The 21,403-nt window shown below is 42.6% G+C and overlaps 1 protein-coding gene across 2 annotated transcripts in view; it reads left to right on the top strand.

The window, feature by feature from the left end:
• ZEB1 (zinc finger E-box binding homeobox 1) overlaps positions 1 to 21,403 on the top strand; it is a 730,328-nt gene that overhangs the window by 404,537 nt on the left and 304,388 nt on the right. Inside the window, exon 4 of one of the 2 annotated variants that reach the window (XM_029588596.1) lies at positions 15,167 to 15,328. The exons of the other annotated variant lie outside the window; for it this stretch is intronic. Within the exon in view, the coding sequence (XP_029444456.1) occupies positions 15,167 to 15,328 (162 nt within the window). The remainder of the gene's footprint in view (positions 1 to 15,166; positions 15,329 to 21,403) is intronic. 2 annotated transcript variants of the gene reach the window in all.

The following is a 21,403-nucleotide window of genomic DNA, read 5'->3' as shown; positions in this document are numbered from 1 at the left end:
GACATTTGTGTTTAACTTATATTACCCAAATTGAATACTGAGACATGCCCATCAATTGTTATAATGATCTAATCATATTGAGAATTACTAAAAACACCACTCATTTGCAATTTCTCTCAAACATCAATCATATATCTTAACACATCCATCCACATTCATACATATACTAATACAAAACAGAGAAAATCAATGCTTGTCAATAGCATAACGTGGATATTGCACTGAGATGGTGTAACAAAATCATTTTTAAATCTTCACACACCAAGCATGTTATTTCCCTACTCCAACAAAGGCCCCTGTTTTGCTAAAATTAGCTTCTTCAGGGGGATTTTTAATCAAAGCAAATAATAGGAGAGAATTTGAAAAAGAGACTACTATGATTAGCACATTTTTCACAATGGCATGTTACAGAACTTTCTCAAGAATTTTTTCAAAGATGTCCACTGATCTAATAAGTGATTTAAAGATAGTGTTATTCTCCGAGGACAAGCAGGAAGGTTGTCCTCACACATGGGTGACATCGGATGGAGCTCAGCACAGAACTTTGATCTCAAAGAATCTAGAACTTTCAATCATGCCCTACTGAGCATGCACAGCTGTAGTCATCACCCTGTCACCTAAGTAGAATCCCTCAGTCTTTTTTTTTTTTTTTCTCCTAGGGCAAGCAGGATGGTAGTCCTCACAAATAGGGGAACCAGGCACGGAAAACGTCTGTCAAATTTTCTAGAAACTTTGGCACACTGAGCATGCCACTATCCATGTGTCCTCGTGGGATCCCTCTTCGATCTCCTTTTTTCCGCAGAGAGATCATCTCGCAGATGTGGAGTTCTCTGGAAAACTGCCATGTTCAAGTTTTTCTAGTTTTTTTTCTTACTGGGTTCTTCAATTCTTTCCGGCCTTAGAGAGCGTTGCAGTAAGTTCCCCGTTCTCTGCGGTTGATCACAGATGGCGCTGTCTCTCTGTGGCTGCCTGCTATCGATCACTCATCAGTTTTTTCTATGGCATCATCTGGTTTCCGCCGATGTCCATAGTGTCCCTGGACCATGTCCATTACAGGCCCACGAGGTCTATATTCTGTGCTTGGGGGTGTCATACGACATTCGAGGGTGTTCGTGTTCAAGGGTCACCGTGCGCACCTTGCAAAAATGGAGAAATTGTTTGGCCCCAGGAAGTCTTGAACCCTCGACCTCTTCATCGGGGCATCGATGCCTCTGAGCAAGGAGGACCCGGTGGTCACCGGTCCCATTCTATCATTTCCTCTGCTGGTTCCCCAGGTCAAGTTAGGTGCTGGGGATCTGTCTCTGTCCATTTCTTCCCAATCTAGGTCCGGGTCATTGCCATCTCCCTTGGCACTGGGGAAAGACAGGGCTGAGCATCATGGGAAGTTGAGAAAGCACCGGCATTGGTCAGTCTTCTCACAACTCCAAGCTTGGAAAGACACCGGCATCAGTCGATGCCCCTGAAGCGGCGCCCTCCATCGAGGCAGAGGGCCCAAGGTGGTCCCCACTGATTCCAGTGCTCTGCGGGAGAACCCGGTCACGCCTCCTTCTCCTCCTCAAGCTATCCTGTCATTGGCGGCGTTTGAGAAGGAGTTGGAGCGCAGAGTGCAATTGGCAGTCAGCCGAGACCTACAAGGTATTGAGCTGCCGGCCCCCTCGGCCCACCTCTGCCGCTGGAGCCTGCACCATCGATGCTAGCACCGATGCTGGAGCAGTTGGACTTGATCTTCAGTGCACTGCCGATGCAGCCTTTGCTGGTGTCCCGGGGGCCCTCGCTGCCTTGGTGGACACCGGTTCAGCCTCGATTGGAGACCATTTCCATCATTGATTCCTTGGATAAGGGAAGGCCGTCGGGGCCGGTGGTTCCTCTTCCACGGCCAACCCTGTGGCCTACGTTGCCAGAGCTGCTGGCTCCATTGACACTCTCTATGGCTGTGGTGTCTTTGGTGCCCTCGGGGCTCTTGGTGCTTCAGGCACCCCACCCAAGAATGCAGTTAGGGCTCCCCCACCAGTGTCTCCGGGCGATCTGAGTGATGATGACGCCCCTTTTGACCCGTGGGGAGGTATGAGGCTTTCGTATCCTCCTCGGATGACTCAGAGGACCTGCCCTGTGAGCTTTGTCTATCCCCTCCAGAGGATCTGACATTTGCAGGCTTTGTCCGAGCCATGGTGGAATCTATTCCCTTCCAGCTCCTGACTGAAAGACTCCAGGCACAAAATGCTGGAGGTCCTTCGGTTCGTTGATGCGCCTAAGGAAGCAGTTCCAGTTCCGGCCATGACGTATTTCAGAAACTGTCTGGCTCTGGGAGCACCCCATCTTGGTCCCACTGGAAAACTGACATAGTGTACCTAGTTCACCCAACCACGGGTTTTGAGCTGTGCCAGCTTCCACGCTAGTCTGTGGTGGTGGAGTCCTCCTTCAAAGAGGCGAAGAGGTCTCGCACCCATGCCTCAGCTCCCCCAGGCCACGAGCACATGGCCCTGGACACCCTGGGGAGGAAAGTCTTACAAGGCTCCATGTTGGTGGCTCGCATTACCTGTTACCAATTGTATATGAGCCAGCATTTCAGGAACCTCTGGAAGCAGGTTCAGGACCTGGTAGACAGTCTCCCTCCCTGATGGTTGTTCAGGGTTTGGAGTGCAACAAACATGAAGTTTGGTCCACATATGATATTTTCTAGATGGTGTTGAGAGTAGCTGCAGCGGGCGTCGGTGCTCACCGCATGGATTGGCTTAAGCGCCTCTGCCCAGAGGTGTAAGACTGTATAATGGATTTGCCCTGTTCTAGGGAGAATCTCTTTGAGAAGATTGAGGAGGCATAGCTGAAAGATCATCATGAGACCCTACAGCATCTTTCAGCCAGCACCTTGGACCAACAGTCTTATGGCAAGAAATCTTCGTGTCGGGGGCCCAGACACCCTTTTTACCGTCTGAGGAAGGTAGGGCACGAACTCAGCGGGCTGGACCCAGGGTTTGCCCTAGATAGCCACGTACCCTTAGGACTCAGCCATCACCTGAGGTAGAGTCCAGGAAGCCTTCCACTAGGAAGCCTTCTTGCCTAAAGTGGAAGTGATTTTCCATTTTGTTGTACATCTAAACTATTGGATTACCTGCTGCACCTCTGAGGCTGGCCTGAAGACCAACTCTGTCAGAATACATCTTAGTGCTATTGGGGCCTCCCACTACAGAGTGGATGTTTTCCCATTTCAGTGCAGCCCATTGTGGGGTGCTATATGGGGGGTCTGCTTCAGCTGAAGCCTCCTCTCAGACCCCCTGCAGTTTACTGGGACCTCAGTATGGTCTTGCCCTCTGATGAAGGCTCCCTTTGAGCCTTTGCGCAATTGTGACCTGAAGTACGTGACTTGGAAGATCATTTGCTTGGTAATTGTCATCTCGGCACGCAGTCAGTGAACTTCAGGCTCTCGTTTCATATCCACCCTACACAAAGTTTTTCCATGATCGGGTAGTTCTATTCACACACCCTAAGTTCTTGCCGAAGGTGGTGACTGATTTCCACCTGAACCAGTCAATCGTTCTGCCCACATTCTTTCCTAAGCCTCATTCGCATCGGGGTGAACGGGCTCTGCACAGCCTAAATTGCAAGAGGGCCTTAGCCTTCTACCTGGGATGAACAGCAAGCCACAGGCAATCCACACAACTCTTCGTTTCTTTTGACAAGAACAGATTGGGAGTCGCTGTGACTAAGCAGACCTTGTCCAATTGGCTAGCAGACTGCATTTCTTTCTGCTAGCAAGCAGGACTGCAGCTGGGAGGGCCATATCAAGACTTACTCTGTTCATGCCATGGCAGCTTCAGTGGCTCACTTGCAAGTGGTCCCCATGGACGAGATATGCAACGCTGCGACATAGAGATCCCTCCACAACTTTGCCTCGCACTACTGTCTGGAGAGGGATGGCCGACGCGATAGCAATTTCGTCCAGTCTGTCCTCTGGAATTTCTTTCAGGTGTAAAACCCAACTCATCTGTCTCAGGCCTATTGTTCTGGTTCAGGCTGATTCCCTGTGTTACCAACAGCACCTTGGTTGTTGTGCCTGTTGGTACCTGGTTAGGTAACTGGTCCCCTTGTTTAGGGAACAGCCTGTAGCTAGGTGTTCACCCACTTGTGAAGACTACCATCCTGCTTGTAATAGGAGAAATAGTTGCTTACCTGTAACAGGTGTTCTTTTAGGACAGCAGGATGTTAGTCCTCAAGAAACCCGCCTGCCACCCCCCATAATGTAGATTATGTTCACAATCCCAATCCTATGTGAGAATTTTTTTTAACTCATTTGGTATGAGTGAAAGACAAATATATAAAAGATAAATGTGTTAGGTATTACAAACATAATCTGTGATAACTATTTCCCAGGTGACTTCTCCCATTATGTCTGGCAAAAATGATTCAGCTCCTAGTTGCACCTTTTTGACCACATATGTTTGTTCCAAAAAAAATAAGAATTACTTAGCAGCCCTCTACTTAGGTGATATGGTAGATAAAGAAAATGTGAATTGAAAATTTTGTGAACAGTTTTGAAAAATAGAGTAAGTAAACATTAGACTTGTTAGATTTGTCTATTATTTCATACAACAACAAATCTATAGACTTAAATTTGACTGCAAAATTAATTTACAAATATGGATGCCAGTTTCAGTAACAATGTAATTTACTAATGATTGATATAAAAATGCTCCTCATTGCTTTATAAAGAAAAGAAGAACTCAATTTGTGAATCAAAAAAGGGCCCTATACAAACCATCCCTTCCTACCTTCCAGATCATTTCACTTCCTCTTGCCCTCATTAACAGCATATCTCAGTTTTGACTGGTCATACTACTTCATATGTCCTAACCACCTATAAATTCCCATAATCCCCCATCAATCTGAGGGAACAAAAAAAAAAGCTTAACTTCCTAAATCACAAATAAATTTGATTCTACTCTGATATCCTTAAGTGATAGATAAGCCAATGTAAATTGGAACTTATAGGTATGATGTGTTCCCAAATTGAATTGGCAGTCAAAATACGTGCCAAAGAGTTTTGTATTAATTGTAAAGCTCTCAGGGAATTATTAGGAAGACAAAAAAAAAGGGTTGCAAAAGTCTATTTCCTAGCATATAGATAGATGGATTCAGGACCAGTTGCTTATGCTCCCCTGCCAGCAGATGGAGACAGAGCAAGTTGACATCACAGTATATATATATAACCCTGCAGTGACCCCAGCTTGCCAGTATTCTCAATTTTCAGCAGATGGACTTGCATCTCCCTATGGGGATTCCTTTGAGCTTTTTGAAAGGAGATTTTGAAATTCTAAATTCAGGAAAAGAAAGCCCCACTGTACTTCAGTGACACCTAAAGGTCTCTCCCCCAGTTAAGAATTCCTGAGGGATTTCCTCAGAGGTGTGCCTTGGTTCAGTAACTGGGTTTCCCAGCGTGGACTTAGGTGTAGTTCAGCTGAAAGGCAGCATTTGCAGGAGGCTGAACACGGTGGTAACGGCAGATGCCCTCTCCCCCTGCAGCCAGGGACCCTCTCTGTACTCGGCCAGTAAGCACTGAGCTCAGGTAAGGTTTAAAAAAAAAAAAAAAAAGAAATAGAAAGTTTTACCTGAATCTGAGACAGAGGGGTTTCAGGACTTCCTCTGGTCTCTGTTTGCGGCACACTGTGCCAACGTTCATTCCTGCTCTTGTTGGGGTTGGGGAACTTGGCAGCCTGGCGGGTTGAGCGGCCCCCGGTGGACTAAGCCTAGCATTTAGGCTTTTTTCTTACACATTGCGTGGTAGGCTGCAGTGGCCATTTTTGCATGCTCTTGTGCATGTTCTGCTGCCCTCTATAGGCCATCGGTGAGCACAGTGTGTTGGTTCTGTGCACACATGTGCTCGGTTTTTGGGCGTGCTTTTTATGTGCACAGACTTTTTTACATGCTTTCATTTGAATCAGTCCATCTCCTTGCCATATCTGGATAAGTTCAGGGATGCAGAGGAGTTTCGCCGTTTGCGCTCCTTGGATGTTAAGCATCTTGTGTGGCATCTGGAGGTCTCTAAGTCTTTTGGAAAGACAGATCGCCTGTTTGTTCTCTGTGGCGGGAGTAAGGAGGGCACTCCGACTTTGCGGGCTACCCATACCTCTTTGGATTAAGGAAGTGGTCACGGCTGTGTATGTGGATGCTGGAAAGCCGTTGCCTACTCAGGTTAGGGCTCAGGCAGTGTCATGGGCAGAAGTTAGTCTGTCTCCCGTCAATATGTGCCAAGCTGCAATATGATCCTCCTTACACACTTTTTCCAGGTTTTATCATCTAGATGTGCAGGCCCGGGAGGATACAGCCTTTGCACGTGGACCACAGGCAGCCTCCCACCCTGTTGGGGAGTAACTTTGGTACATCCCACTGGCGTTGAGTCCATCTGTCTACACACTAGGAAATGGAGAAATTACTTACCTGATAATTTTGTTTTCCTTACTGTACACAGATGTACTCTGGTTCCTGCCCTCGGCTGCCACATGTGTGTCAATAGTTCTCCTGTGGGGCTCTGGGTCCCAAGGGATTACCGATACATTTTCATCCAGTCCCTAGCTTGAGGTACCTAGAATATTATGAGAGCTCAGTGTTTATGGTTGGTTGAGTACAGTTCTGTTTTTAATCATGTTCTCAATCAAGTTTTTTGCTAGCCTATCCATAGTTGCTTTTGAAGAGAATCCTGGCAGGCTGAGGACTACATATACTGTGGTTATATATACTGTGACATCAACTTGCTCAGTCTCCATCTGGCAGGGGAGCATAAACCACTGGTCCTGAATCCATCTGTCTACACTAAGGAAAATGAAATTATCAGGTAAGTAATTTCTCCATTGTAGGAAAAACCAAGGCTTGTAAAATACTATGAAAATTAACAGAATCAAGTAGCGATTTTAACCTCAACAAATGTAGTTTCATAAAGGAAGCAGACGACTCAGCTTTTATATGAGGGCACATAGAAAAATTATCAATGATCATACCTAGTCTGTTTTGAATTAATCTGGGCAGATTTTTGGCTACTATGTTTTTATAGTATACATAAGATCATGAAATGTATCATGCGGGTCAGACCAAAGGTCCATCGAACTCAGCTTTCTATCTGACAGTGTTCAGTCCAGGTCATAAGGAAATACCTGGCAAATCCCAAATAATATATATGTTTATTAAAATGTATTAATCACCCATGCAGTAGGTCCTAGGCGATGTAAAAATTAAAACATACACAATTCGATAAAGCAATAGAACAATAAAATGTCAACATAAGAGACAAAAAAGATAAAAATATTCCAAAACTTATCACTAAAACAGCACTAACTGATAAAACACTAGTATGATAAAACTAGTATAAAAATGATTGCTTAAAAAGTACAGACTTCAACATAGCTTTAAAAGTTGTTTTTTTTATATATTTGAGTTTATTAGAGACACAAAGCAACACAAATACCATATAACAGAAATGATATGAAACGAGTATAGGAATAACTATACATACATGGTTATGGTATATCAAGATTAAGGATCCCCAACTAAACAGTCCAACTGCCTAATTTCTTCTGACAGTGAATTCCAAAATGTGGGCCTGGTGACAGAAAAGGTGCACTCACGAGGGATGGCCAAATGAGCCTCCTGAGCTGAAGGAATATCCGAGAGTCCACGCTGTTGTAAGCTCAAGGCACAATTTGGGCAATATATTTATTTATTTAAAAACTTTTCTATACCGTCGCTAAGTTATATACCATCGCAACGGTTTACAAATAGGCACATAGACTAAGGTAAGTAAATGTAGGATATCGTTATTTATTTAAGTGTTTGTATACCATCTTTACAAACAGTGTTTAATCAAAACGGTTTACATAACTAAATAAAAAAAACAAATGTAAATAAAGATTTAAATTTAAAAGAACATAAAGATTATCAAATTATAAAAGCTCAAAATTACAAAAATATATAATAAAAATAAAAATCTAAAACAATGAATAGTTTACATAAAAAATAAATCAATATATAATAATGTTGTGCCCTGTGTGATGGAGAAGAAGTTATGTTATTTAGTGTGTGATATATGGAAAGCAGATTGAAATAAATGTGTTTTTAGGGATTTTTTGAAGTGTTTGGAGTTGGATATGGATCTTAAAGAGTCTGGTAATGCGTTCCATAAGATTGGTCCAATGACAGAGAATGATCTTTTTCTGGTGATGTCAAGACGGGCCTGTCGTGGTGATGGGATGTCTAAGAGGTTTTTGTCCAGTGATCTTAGATGTCTGGTGGGTTTGTAAATCCGGAGAATGGAACATAAGGTAATTGAATTAGGAGTGTAGATGAGAGAGTGTATAATGGACAGGATCTTGAATTGTATTCTGTATTTAATTGGTAACCAATGTAATGATTGAAGTATCGGAGTGATGTGATTTTTTTATGGAAGAGTTTAAGATACGTGCTGCTGCGTTTTGGATCAGTTGAAGTGAGTGAAGTGTGTTATCTGGGAGACCTATATAAAGAGAATTACAGTAGTCAAGCCCCGAAAAGATGAGTGATTGAAATATAGTCCGAAAATCTTGAAAGAAAAGTAGAGGACGAAGCCGTTTCAAGAGTTGAAGCTTATAAAATGAATTTCTGGTAATTATGGATATGTGTTGTTTTAATGAAAGATCTGAATTAATGGTTATACCTAAATGTTTTGCAGATTTGGAGATGGGGATAGTGATACCGTTAAATACTAATTGAGGGGGGGACCTATGGATGAATCTGTAATTGATGAGAGGTGGACTATTTCTGTTTTTTTTGGATTTAGTTTTAGTCTATTGTGAGAGAGCCATGTGTCAATAGTCGTGAGGTATAAAGATACTAAGGATAATGTGTGAGTCCAAGAGGTGTTGTATGGTACCATAAACTGTATGTCATCGGCGTAGATTTTGAATTGTATGTTTAGTGAGGCTAAGATGCGGCAAAGAGGTAATAGATAGACGTTGAAGAGAATAGGGGATAGAGAAGAACCTTGTGGAACACCCGATGCAATAGAGTATGGTCCAGAAGAATGATTGTTTATATTGACTTGTTGAATGCGATCAGACAAAAATGAAATAAACCATTGTAATACAGCACCCGAAATACCTATAGATTTGAGAATGGAGATGAGAATTTGGTGATCAACAGTATCAAAAGCCGCGGAAATATCTAAGAAAACAATGATGTGATCTGTGTAAGAATCAAAAGCCCGAAATAGTGTCAAATGAGGTCAACAGAAGAGTTTCAGTGGAGTGACCCTTGCGAAATCCATGTTGGTTTGTGTGTAGTATGTCATTTTCTGACAGATAATTTGATAATTGAGATAACACTACTGATTCAATCAGCTTAGCTAGGGATGTTCATGTAGCAATGGGTCTGATTTATTTTTTAAAATTGGAAGTATGGAGGTTTTTTTGAGGGAAGATGGAAAGAAACCATTTTCCAGAGATTGATTTACTAATAGTGCTAAAAAATTGCTAGCGTGAGGACCTAAGGCTTTGAAAAAGGTACCAGAACACGGATTGTCGGGTGAGTTAGAGGGGTTTTGTTTTCTGATAATTTATTTATTTATTTTATTTATTAACTTTTATTTACCGACATTCGTGAAGCACATCATGCCGGTTTACAAAGAACTCAGGCGGGAAATACAATGAAACAATATAACAATATAACAATAACACATTAACAGAACCAAAAATCTGAATACAAAGAGAACCAAAGGATCAATGATAACGGGGGGAGGAAGGGGGAGGGAGCGATGGAGGAGGATAGGCAGGGGGCAGGGTATGGGGAGGGAGGGAGGGTATTCACTAGGATATAGTTTATTTAAGGGGAAACTGGAGGTGCAAAAGAGAGAGAGGTGTACTTGGGGAGATAACGGCCAGGAGGCCCAAGGATCTAGGGATGGCTAGGGGGGGGGAGAGGGGGTGGGGATGGGTCGGGCGAAGGGGGGGTAGGGGTAAGTGACAAGGGCAGGGGGGGCTGGGAGGTGTGGGAGCGGGTGGAGAAAAGTCGGGCGGGTGGATCTGGGGGAGAAATTAAGTTTGGTTAGAGTCAGGGTAGGCCTGTCGGAAAAGCCATGTCTTGACTCCTTTCTTGAACATGTGGAGGGATGTCTCTTGGCGTAGGAAGGTGGGGAGGGAGTTCCAGAGGGTGGGGCCGGCGACGGAGAAAGCTCTTCCTCTGGTATAAGTTGAATGTGCTGATTTGAGAGACGGGGTGTAGAGAGTACCTGTCTGGGATGTTCTTGTAGGGCGGTCAGAAGTGCGGAAACGTGGCATTTCATCGAGCCAGGTGTGATTGTATTTATGAAGGGAGTTGTGAAGGATGGTGAGAGTTTTGTATTGTGAGCGGAAGGAAATGGGCAGCCAATGTAGGTCTTTTAGTATGGGGGTGATGTGATCCCTTTTACGCGTACCGGTTATGATTCTCGCCATGGAGTTTTGAAGAATCTGAAGGGGTTTGATGGTGGTGGCTGGGAGTCCTAGTAGCAGGGAGTTACAATAATCTAGTTTCGTGAGCATAGTGGTCTGTATGACTGTGCGGAAATCGTGTGTGTGGAGGAGGGGTTTGAGTTTTTTTAGGATGTTTAGCTTATAGAAACCTCCCTTTAGGAGAGCTTTGATGTGGGGTTTAAAATTTAGGTGCTGATCTATGAAGACGCCTAGGTCTCTTACAGACTGGGGCTGAGAGAGGGCTGTGGTTGTATTCTGGGGAGTGTTTCGTCGCGTGGGGAGGGTGAAACGTTCAGGCTGGTTAGAGATAACGAGTAATTCTGTTTTTGAAGTATTAAGAGCTAGGTGGAGCTCAGATAGCAAGGCGCTTATGGTGGTAAGGCAGGATTCCCAGCGTTGCAATGGTTCGCTTATGGACCCTTGAAACGGGATGATGATCTGCACGTCATCCGCATATAGGAAGAATTTAAGGCCTAGGTCGGAGAGGAGGTGGCATAGGGGTAGGAGATAAATATTAAAGAGGGTGGAGGATAGGGATGAGCCTTGGGGGACACCTTGCGTGATAGGTATGCGTGAGGATTCGTGCTTGTCGATTTTTACTAGGTATTCTCTATGTGTTAGGTAGGAAGAGAGCCATGAGAGGGCTGTGCCGGCGATACCTATTTCTGCTAGGCGGGTCATTAGTATTTGATGGTTGACTGTATCATAGGCAGCTGAGATGTCTAGTAGGGCGAGTATGTACGAGTTTCCATGGTCCATACCTTTAAGTATGGTGTCTGTCATGGCCAGTAGTAAGGTTTCGGTGCTACGGGCTTTACGGAAACCGAACTGTAGGGGGTGGAGGTTTGAATAGTGTTTTCAGAAACTGGTGTAAATTCAGACCATGTATAAGTAGATTCAAGGTTATTGTAAGAGGGAAATGGTAGCTTGGAGAGTTGATTTGAAATGTCTGTGACTTTTTTAATTTGAAATGATTAGCAATTTTATTACATAGAGCCGTGTCAAAAAAGGTAGAACATTCTTTTTGGGTGGTTGTTATTTTTACTATATTGAATATTATGTTAGGGTTTCCATTAGCTTTGGCAATTTGATTTGCATAGTAAGATTTTTTTGCTAAATTAATGTTTTTATTATATTGACGTAGTAAGGAATAATATGCATTTTTTGTTTCAGGGGTTTTATTCTTCCTCCATTTGCATTCTAGTTTTCTAAGTGAAGTTTTTAATGAATGCAAAGCTTTTGTATACCAGGGAGCATTTGTTTTGTTTTTTTTTTGTTTGCTTGTATTTTTATTGTTTTTAAAGGAGCAATTGAGTTTAATGAAGAAGAAATAGCAGAATTCCATTTATCAATGGTTTCCTGAATGTTAGGAGCAAGTGTAGTTGGTAAATTGAGTACTACTGTATCGAGGAAGGTGTCTATGGTAGTGAACTTTCGTTTGACTATGGATTGTGAATCCTTTTTGTTTAATGTTTTTGTATGAGTGATATTAAGGGAAAAATTGATTAAATAATGGTCTGACCATGGTATTGCAGTAATCTTGGTTTTTTCCGGGATATTGGAGAAAAAACTGGAATTGATTAAAAACCAGGTCTAAGGTTTGACCTTTTGTATGTGTAGAGGATTGGATAAGTTGTTCCCAGCCCAGGCCTGACATGGCGTCCAGAAAAGCATTACATTCTAACAGGTGCCAATAAAGTTCGGTTACAATTTCATAAATAAAATCATTATTTGAGTAATGTTGGTCAAGTCCAGGTATATTATTGAGTTACTATCGCTTTGAAATATTACTTCTTAAAAGTAGGATTGATTAAATTCATTCTCATCTGCATTACCTTGTACTTTCATTCTCTACCCTCCACACTCTTTAGTGAAGGCTTTTTTAAAGAGCCATGTTTTTAGATTTTTCTTAAAAGTTTTGAGATTATTCTGTAATCTGAGTTCGGGTGGCATCGTGTTCCATAGTATGGGCCCAGCCAATGATAAAGCCCTTTCTCTCACTTGGGTTAATTTTGCTGACTTTACTGAAGGGATTGTTAGTAGTGCTTTGTTTGCTGAGCGGAGGTTTCTTTGTGGAACGTGTACTCGTAAGGCTGTGTTTAGCCAGTCTGCTTCTTTATCATATATTAGTTTGTGTATGGTGCATAAGGCTTTGTATTTTATCCGGTATTCGATGGGTAACCAATGTAAGTCTGCTAGAGTTTCGGTTATATGGTCCCTCCTCTTTTTTCCCGTTAGTATTCTGGCTGCAGTATTTTGAAGTATCTGGAGTGGTCTTATCGATGTGCTTGGGAGTCCTAATAAGAGTGCGTTGCAGTAGTCAGTGCTAGAAAAGATAACTGTTTGCAATACTGTTCTGAAGTGGGCAGGTGTAAGTAATGGTTTTAATCTTCTGAGGACCATACGTTTTGCGTAGCCTTCTCTTACTTTTATAGATATGTGTTGCTTCAGGTTGATTTCTGGGTCCATTATTACTCCCAGATTCCTTACTTTTTCGGCTAGCTCAATTTTTTGGTTATTTCTTAGGGTTATCTGTGTTTGAATGATTTCAGTATGTTTTCTCTCAAGGTGAAGGAATTCAGTTTTGTCAATGTTGATAACCAGTTCCATCTGGTTTAGTAGTTGTTTAATTATGTCTAGGTACATGTTAGCTAGACTTAATGTTTTTTCAATTGTGTCGTCTATTGGTAGAATTAATTGAATGTCGTCTGCGTAAATGTAATGTATTATCCCTAGGCCTGCCAGCAGATGACATAAGGGTAGCATATATATGTTAAAGAGGGTAGCAGACAGCGCTGAACCCTGAGGTACTCCTGTTTCAAGTTTAAATTTTTCTGATAATGTGTTTTTTATCTGGACTTGAAAGAACCTGTTGTTTAGTTGGATCTGAACCAGTTTATTGTTTTGTCACATAATCCAATTTCTTCAAGTCTTTTTAGTAGTATTTTGTGGTTTACTGTATCAAAGGCTGCAGATAAGTCTAGCATTATAAGGATATAATGTTTACTGTTATCAAAACCTCTTAGTATGTTGTCTGTTAGTGAGAGAAGTAATGTCTCAGTGCTGTAGTGTTTTCGGAAGCCGTGTTGTGAAGGGTACAGTATGTTATTATTGTCTAGATGTTCAGCTAGCTGTTTCTGTACTGTTTTCTCTATTAATTTAGCTAATAATGGAAGGTTTGAGACTGGGCGGTAGTGAATGAGGATTAATGGGTCACTGTTTTTCTTTTTGATGATTGTCTTAATGGTTGCCCCTTTTAGTGTATCTGGCATTAATCCTTCAGTTAGGGATAGGTTTATGATATTAGTTAGTGTTGGGGTTACTACATTGGTAATCTTTTTTATCTCAGTTGTTGGTATTGTATCGATTTTATGTGGCGCAGGGTTTATATTTTTTATCATTGATTCAACTTCTTGTTCAGATATTTCTATAAATGAGGACCATATGTTAACATCTCTTTTTTGCATTACGATTGCTTGTTTGCTGTTTTTGGGGAGTTTGTTTCTTAGGTTTAATATTTTGTCACTAAAAAAATTAGCTAATTCATTGCATTTTGATTCAGGAAGACTTTGAGGTGATTCTTGTTTGTCATTTGTGAGCTTCGTTACTATGGAGAATAAGGTTCTTGGGTTATTGGCAAACTTTTCTATTTTATTGGAATAGTATTCTTTTTTAGTATTAAGGTAGTATATAGGTGTACCAAGACATTTACCCAAGGAAGCTTGACAGAGCTAATCAGTTTGAAAACAGTCATTCCCACTTTATATTGTACACGTTGTACTGCAAGAAGCCAATGTAAATCCATTAGCAGAGGTGTATTATTTATTTATTTATTTAGAGATTTTTCTATACCGCAGTACGTAAGGATATACATCACCGCGGTTTACATCTCTCGTCACATTTTTTCCTGTTATGAGATGTGCAGCAGAATCCTAGGTATCAGTCTGAGCAGGTAGACCCAAATAGGCCCAATTCCTTGTTGCTCATTTTCAAGGGTCAGCAGTGACTTTCCCAAGTTCATTTGTCTGCTAATTGCTTATGGACTTTTCCTTTAGAAACCTGTCCAAACCTGTTTTAAACCCCCCCCAGTATGCTAGATGTTTTGATCACATCCTCTGGCAACAAATTCCACAGCTTAATTTTATCAAATGTTTATAAACAGAGTGAAAAAATATTTTCTCCAATTTGTTTTAAATTGGCTATTAATTTCATGATATGTCCCCCTAGTCTTAGTAGTAATTGAAAGGGTGAATAACTATTACCTTTTTATCTACTCCACCCCACTCATGATTTTATAAACCTCCATCATATACTGTTATCTTTTCTCCAAGCTGAAGAGCCGCTAACCTGATTAGCCTTTCCTCAAAGGAAAGCCATTCCATCCTCTTTACCATTTTTGTTGCCCTTCTCTGTACCTTTTCTGGTTCTGCTATATCGTCCTTTAATTATTGTGTAAGCCGTTTTTTAGATTTTATTTATAAAAGTGGACTATAAATAGAAGTAAATGAAATTAAAATTAAAACATTTTATAGTCAGTTGACCCTGCATCCTTGCAACACAATTGATTTGAAATCAAATTTGACAGGGTATGAAAAAAACACAGCTATAGCTGAATATACCTAAAATTAAAAAAAAAAAAAAATACAAACCTAAACCATGAATTCATAATTATTAAAGCATACACTATTTACTTTTAGTAAAAGAAGATGAGTGTGATTCTGATGCAGAAAATGAACAAAACCATGATCCAAATGTTGAAGAGTTTCTTCAGCAAGGAGATACAGCTGTTATTTACCCCGAAGCACCTGAAGATGACCAGAGACAAGGCACACCAGAGGCTAGTGGTCACGATGAAAATGGTATGTTTCACAAAGTACACGCATTCCTTGCAGTTTAAGGGTTAGTGTGATTATCCATTGTCTACCACTGCAAAATAATGGGCCAGGAGTAATTTCCTATCTTAAATTCTTGTTTAAATCAATCTGGATGAGAGTGATAGTTTTCCAGCCACTAGGATATAATTATGTGTAGTATTGTCTCTGTGAAGACATTGCAGGGGAAAGGAGAGAATCTGCTGTCTAACCAAGTGGAAGGCAATTTTCAAAGCTATATACTTGAATAAATACTGATTTCATTGGGTAAATTGGCCTGTCTGAATATAAACCTTCCACCCCCCTTTGAAACCAACCTATTTAAATCAAAAAACCTCCAAATACTACTCCTCTACGCACCCCCCGGTCTCCTTCAGCACAACCTTTCCCCCCTAATTGAATCCATCACCTCCCACATCAACCTACAAGAGCCTGCCATTATACTAGGAGACTTCAATCTCCACATAGATACCTACCCCCTATCACCCACCAGCGAACTACTCCTATCCACCATGTCCGCCATTGGTTTCACCCAAATCATCAACACTCCCACCCAAAAATCTGGCCACACCCTTGACTTACTCTTCATCAACAACAAAATATCCTCAACAGGACCACCCACAGTAACCCCCACCCCATGGTCGGACCACTGCTTCATTCAAGCCACGCTCCAGCTCCAAAGCACCCCACAGAAAACAAACAACCACATCATCAAATTCACCAAACCATGCTCCAGTGAAGACCTCGCTGAACTACTACCAGAAGCTCTAAAGACCATTAACTTAAATGATGCCATCTCCGCCACGAACTCATGGATCTCCATTAATGCGGATATAGCCAAAACACTATGCCCCACAATAAGAAAGGAAATCAAAACCTCTAAGAATCAAAAATCTCCATGGTATACCCCAGAACTAAAAACCTCAAAGTGAACCCTAAGACAAACAGAAAAGCTATGGAGAAGAACCCCCATGCCAAACCTGAAAGACAGATACATAACTCTACTTCACAAATACACAACAGATCTCAACACAGCAAAGCACAACTTCTACGCAACAAAAATACATGAATTTCAATTCAACCCTATCCAGAATGATTCCATGTCAAGCTCCACCACCATCTCCAGCGAAAAACTAGCACAATTTTTCAGAGACAAAGTCGACAACATCATAGCCATGATCCCCCCCCCCCCCCCCCAAATCCACTCTGACACAACAGATATCCTCCCACTCAACCTCACATGGTCACAATTCACCGCTGTGGCATCAACAGAAATCGAACCCCTTAGACCCCCATCCCTATCAAAACCCTAAAACTAATCATCAAGATTATTGTCAAACCAATAACAGACATCATCAACCTATCACTCGAACAAGGAATATTCCCTGACAAACTCAAAAACGCAGTGGTCAAACCAATCATCAAAAAACCTCAACTCGACAAAGCTGATCCAGCTAACTACAGACCAGTCTCCAACCTCCCATTCATAGCAAAAATCATTGAAAAAATAGTCAACAATCAACTCACGGATCACCTTGACTCACATAACATCCTACACAACATGGTTTCAGAAAATTTTTCAGCACCGAAACCCTCCTTCTCACACTCGCCGACACCATCCTCAGAGGTCACGACCAAGGCCAATCATTCCTCCTGATACTCCTCGATATATCTGCTGCCTTCGACACCATCAGCCACAGAACGCTCCTCACCAGACTCAAAGAAATTGGACTATGAGACACTATAATCAAATGGTTTGAATCATACCTCACAAACAGATCCTACAACGTAAAGATAAACACATCGGAATCCACCCAAGTACCACTTACACACTGTGTCCCACAAGGATCTTCCCTATCCTCAACCCTATTCAACATATACCTCCTCCCAATCTGCAAATTCCTCTCAGAATCAAACCTCACCTATTTTGTATACACAGACGACATACAAATATTACTCCCCATAAACAAATCCATCAAATACACCTTGGACAGATGGAATAAACTCAGCTCGAACTTAACCCAACTGCTGTCACAACTATCACTCTGCTTCAACCAATCCAAAACCGAAATCCTTCACATCCCTGACTATCGCCCCTCCTCACCCCTCGGCAACAACACCACAAAGAACCCAGGGGTCAACCTCACACGATCCACAAGAAACCTAGGTGTGACCCTCGACAGCTAACTCAACCTCAAACACCACATCTCCAACATGATAAAAGATGGATTCCTCAAGCTGCAAACATTAAAAAAAAACTCAAACCACTTCTTCACGCCCAGGATTTTCGAACAGTCCTACAATCAATAATCTTTTCAAAACTTCACTACTGCAACTCATTACTTATTGGACTCCCCGAGACCTACATCAAAGCTCTTCAGGTTCTGCAAAACGCCGCTGCCAGGACCATCACAAACATAAAAAAATGCAATCACGTCACACCCACACTAAAAGAACTTCACTAGCTGCTCATTAGTCAGAGGATCCAGTATAAAACCCTCACCCTCATCCATAAAAAAATATACAACGAAATGAACTGGCTAAACACTGCGATACGCCCATACACCACACAGAGAAACCTCAGGTCCTCGGACACCGGCCTTCTCACCGTCCCCAACTCCAAAACAGCACACCTAACCTCCACCCGCAAATGAGCCATATCAATAGCAGGCCCAACCCTGTGGAACTCCCTCCCACCCCTCTCAGAAATGAACCCTCCACCCAAGCTTTCAAAAAACAACTTAACATGGTTATTCAGAAAAGCCTTCCTGCCAGATTCTTAAGCCCCCCTCAGTTCAACTCCTCTCCACCAACGAAACCTTCCCGCCAGATTCCTCACCCCACCCCCGATGTCACCACACACCCCTAAATAAACCTCCCTTCCTGCCTCCTCCCACTACGACACCACCCACTTTCAGCTCACGCCCCACCGATGTAACCTCCCTATATTCGTCTCTTCCCCCTTCCCCTCCTCCAGCTAGCCTCCCGAAGCCCCCACCTTAACCCTCATCCAACGCTACTTTCCCAACCAATATTGTCTTATCCTATCAGAAATATTTCTCTCCAATCCTAACACAAGTCTCTTTGTTGCAATGTAAATTGTTATAAATTACAAAATACCTCATACGATGTAAGTCCGTATTTATATTAATATATTATAAATGTTACTTTGAATTGCTATTACCTTAATATCTTATAAATGTTAAAATATATACTCATCTCTTTATTTCCTTGACAAGTTACCATGTTACAATGTAAAATAAGGCAGAACCTGCCCTATTCACTCAGTTATATGTAAACCGATGTGATATCTTGATCGAATGTCGGTATATAAAAGCAAATAAATCAATTAAATTGTCACCTCTCAGAGCAACTAAAAAGTATGTGTTGGGTTCCAGCACCCATGTACTTTCACATTTAAAAAAAAATAAACCTTTGGAAATGTTTAGCTCAGGGGAGTAAACAGCACGTGACCTGTTTTTACCCTTTCCCCTCGTCTCCCTAACCACTTGCACAAATAGCAAAGTATGTGCAGTGCATTAAAGTATGCAATCACTTTAATGTACATTGTACACACTAGCTAATTTTATCCCAGGACAAGCAGGATGCTAGTCCTCACATATGGGTGACATCTTTGATGGAGCCCTATTGTGGAAAACTTTCTGTCAAAGTTTCTAGAAACTTTTGACTGGCACTCTGAGCCCACTGAGCATGCCCAGCATGCCATGATATTCTCTGCCACAGGGGTCTCCCTTCAGTCTTCGTTTTTCTGCGCTGCTGTTAGCATCGCGGAGCAGGAGCCTGTGTGAGTTTTCTCACATACTGTCTGACTAAAATCAGATTTAAAAAACATTTATTTCTCTCCCATATCGGGGTCTCTCGTGTTACCACCGGCCAGTGAGTAAATTTAGTCTCTTTTTTACTCTCTTGAGTAGAAATAATTTTTCTCATTTTTCTCTCATTTTCATCGACGGCTGTCAGCGAAAATATGGCCACGGGATTTAAAAAATGTCCCAATTGTAATAGGACTATGTCCATTACAGATCCACACCTCAAGTGTGTCCTTTGCTCAGGTCAAACACACGACATAACAGCCCTGTCCCAAGTGTGCTGAAATGACCTCGAAGGGTCAAAAGGTCCGCCAAGAAAAGATGGAACATTTATTCCATCTACAACTTTTGCCTTCCCCCGTCAACGTCTACTCAATAGTCTCCGGCCGGAGTCTCAAAACGTTTAATCCTCAAAAAGCATTGTCCGGCATGCTCGGGGGATTGTTCTTCGCCGACTCCATCCATGGCATCGACATGGTCAGCGGCGGAACATCGACCAAAGCTTCGCCATCGGCACAGACACCCATCGATCCCGGAGGCGCTTCTCTCCCCAGAGAAATCGACTGCAAAACGGCCTCGGCTCCAAGAAACACAGGCCTTCAGCTCCTCTCGATGCACCGATCATCGAACCTCCACAGGGCCCTGTGGAAGGACCAACAACACCTGCACCGCCACCACGTGTAGCTGCTCTGCCTGCACCAGTTATCAAGGAGGAATTGACAGATTTTATTCGTCAAGTGGTGCTTCAAGCATTAGAGGACCAGCAGCCATCGATGCCCTTACAGATGTCGATACCAGTGCCCGCACAGATGCCGGTGCCTGCACCGATGCCATTACCAATACCGAAGTGGCCGTCGATGCCGTTGCCTTTACTATTGGCGATGCCCGGCCCAATACCGGAACAAATTCCGTCGATGCCAGTACCTGGGGCCCCAGGACAGTCAGAATTAGCGTTGTTTCAGCTTCTGATGAACAGATTTGACGCAATCGTCTGTGCTCTACCATCGATACCATACCATTTACTTTGGTATCAGAAGAGGACACAAGACAACAAACATTGGAAGTCCTACAGTTCGTGGACCCTCCAAAAGAAGTCTTGGCCATCCCTGTCCACGAAGTTCTGCTAGACTTACAGCACAGACTCTGGGAGCATCCATGCTCAGTACCATCTATAAATAAGAGAGTGGACACCACTTACTTGGTACAATCTGTCCCCGGATATCAAAAATCGCAACTACCACATCAATCAGTTGTTGTGGAGTCTGCACAAAAAAAAATCTAAGCGAATAAGACCTCATTCCTCCACTCCTCCTGGGAAGGATCACAGATTCCTGGACTCCTTGGGCAGGAAACTCTATCAAGGAGCCATGCTCAATACAAGGATTGCGTCATATCAGCTATATATTTTGCAATACCAGAGCAACCTGTGGAAACAGATGCAAGATCTCTCAAATTCATTACCACAGCAGTCTCAAGAAGCAGCTCAAACCATAATATATAAAGGGCTTGTAGCTGGTAAGCAAGAAGTCCGAGCCGCTTACGACAATTTTGAAACTCCTTCCAGAGTAGCGGCCTCAGGAATAAGTGCACATCACTGGGCATGGTTGAAGGCCTCGGACCTCAGGCCTGAGGTCCAGGAAAAACTGGTTGATTTGCCATGTGTAGCGGAAAAGCTTTTTGGCTCAAAGGTGCAAGACGCTGTGGCCCAGTTGAAAGAACATACAGAAACCTTGCGTCTACTGTCGTCAGTTCTGCAGGATTCTGCTGCATCTTGATCTTGCCACCCTCCTAGGATGGGATCTCTAAGGCCTTTCTACAGGCAGAGGCATTATTACCCTCCAACATCAAGGGGCAGATCTTCTCGTCTGCAGCAAAGATCTCAGCCCAGGCAACCTAGAGCTGCTAGGCCTCAACCTCCACTGCAGACGGACCGGCTGCAGGCTTTTGAGGCCATCACCAGAGACCAAAGCCATCTCCACAATCCACAACCGAATCTACCAGTAGGAGGCCGAGTTTCCTCCTTTTACAACCATTGGTTAGATAACAACAGATCAATGGATACTCTCAATAATATCTCGAGGTTACGAACTCAGTTTCCTCTCAATTCCAAGAGACTCTCCTCCAAGACCTCTTTCACTCAGCGAAAATCACATAATTCATCTACAAGCAGAATTATCCACCCTTCTGAGAGCCAGAGCCGTAGAGCCGGTGCCATGGACTCAGCAGGGCAGAG

This window comes from Rhinatrema bivittatum, chromosome 2, assembly GCF_901001135.1.
Source record: "Rhinatrema bivittatum chromosome 2, aRhiBiv1.1, whole genome shotgun sequence".
NCBI classification, from domain to species: Eukaryota; Metazoa; Chordata; class Amphibia; order Gymnophiona; family Rhinatrematidae; genus Rhinatrema; species Rhinatrema bivittatum.
This window is presented reverse-complemented; position numbering and strand designations above follow the sequence as displayed.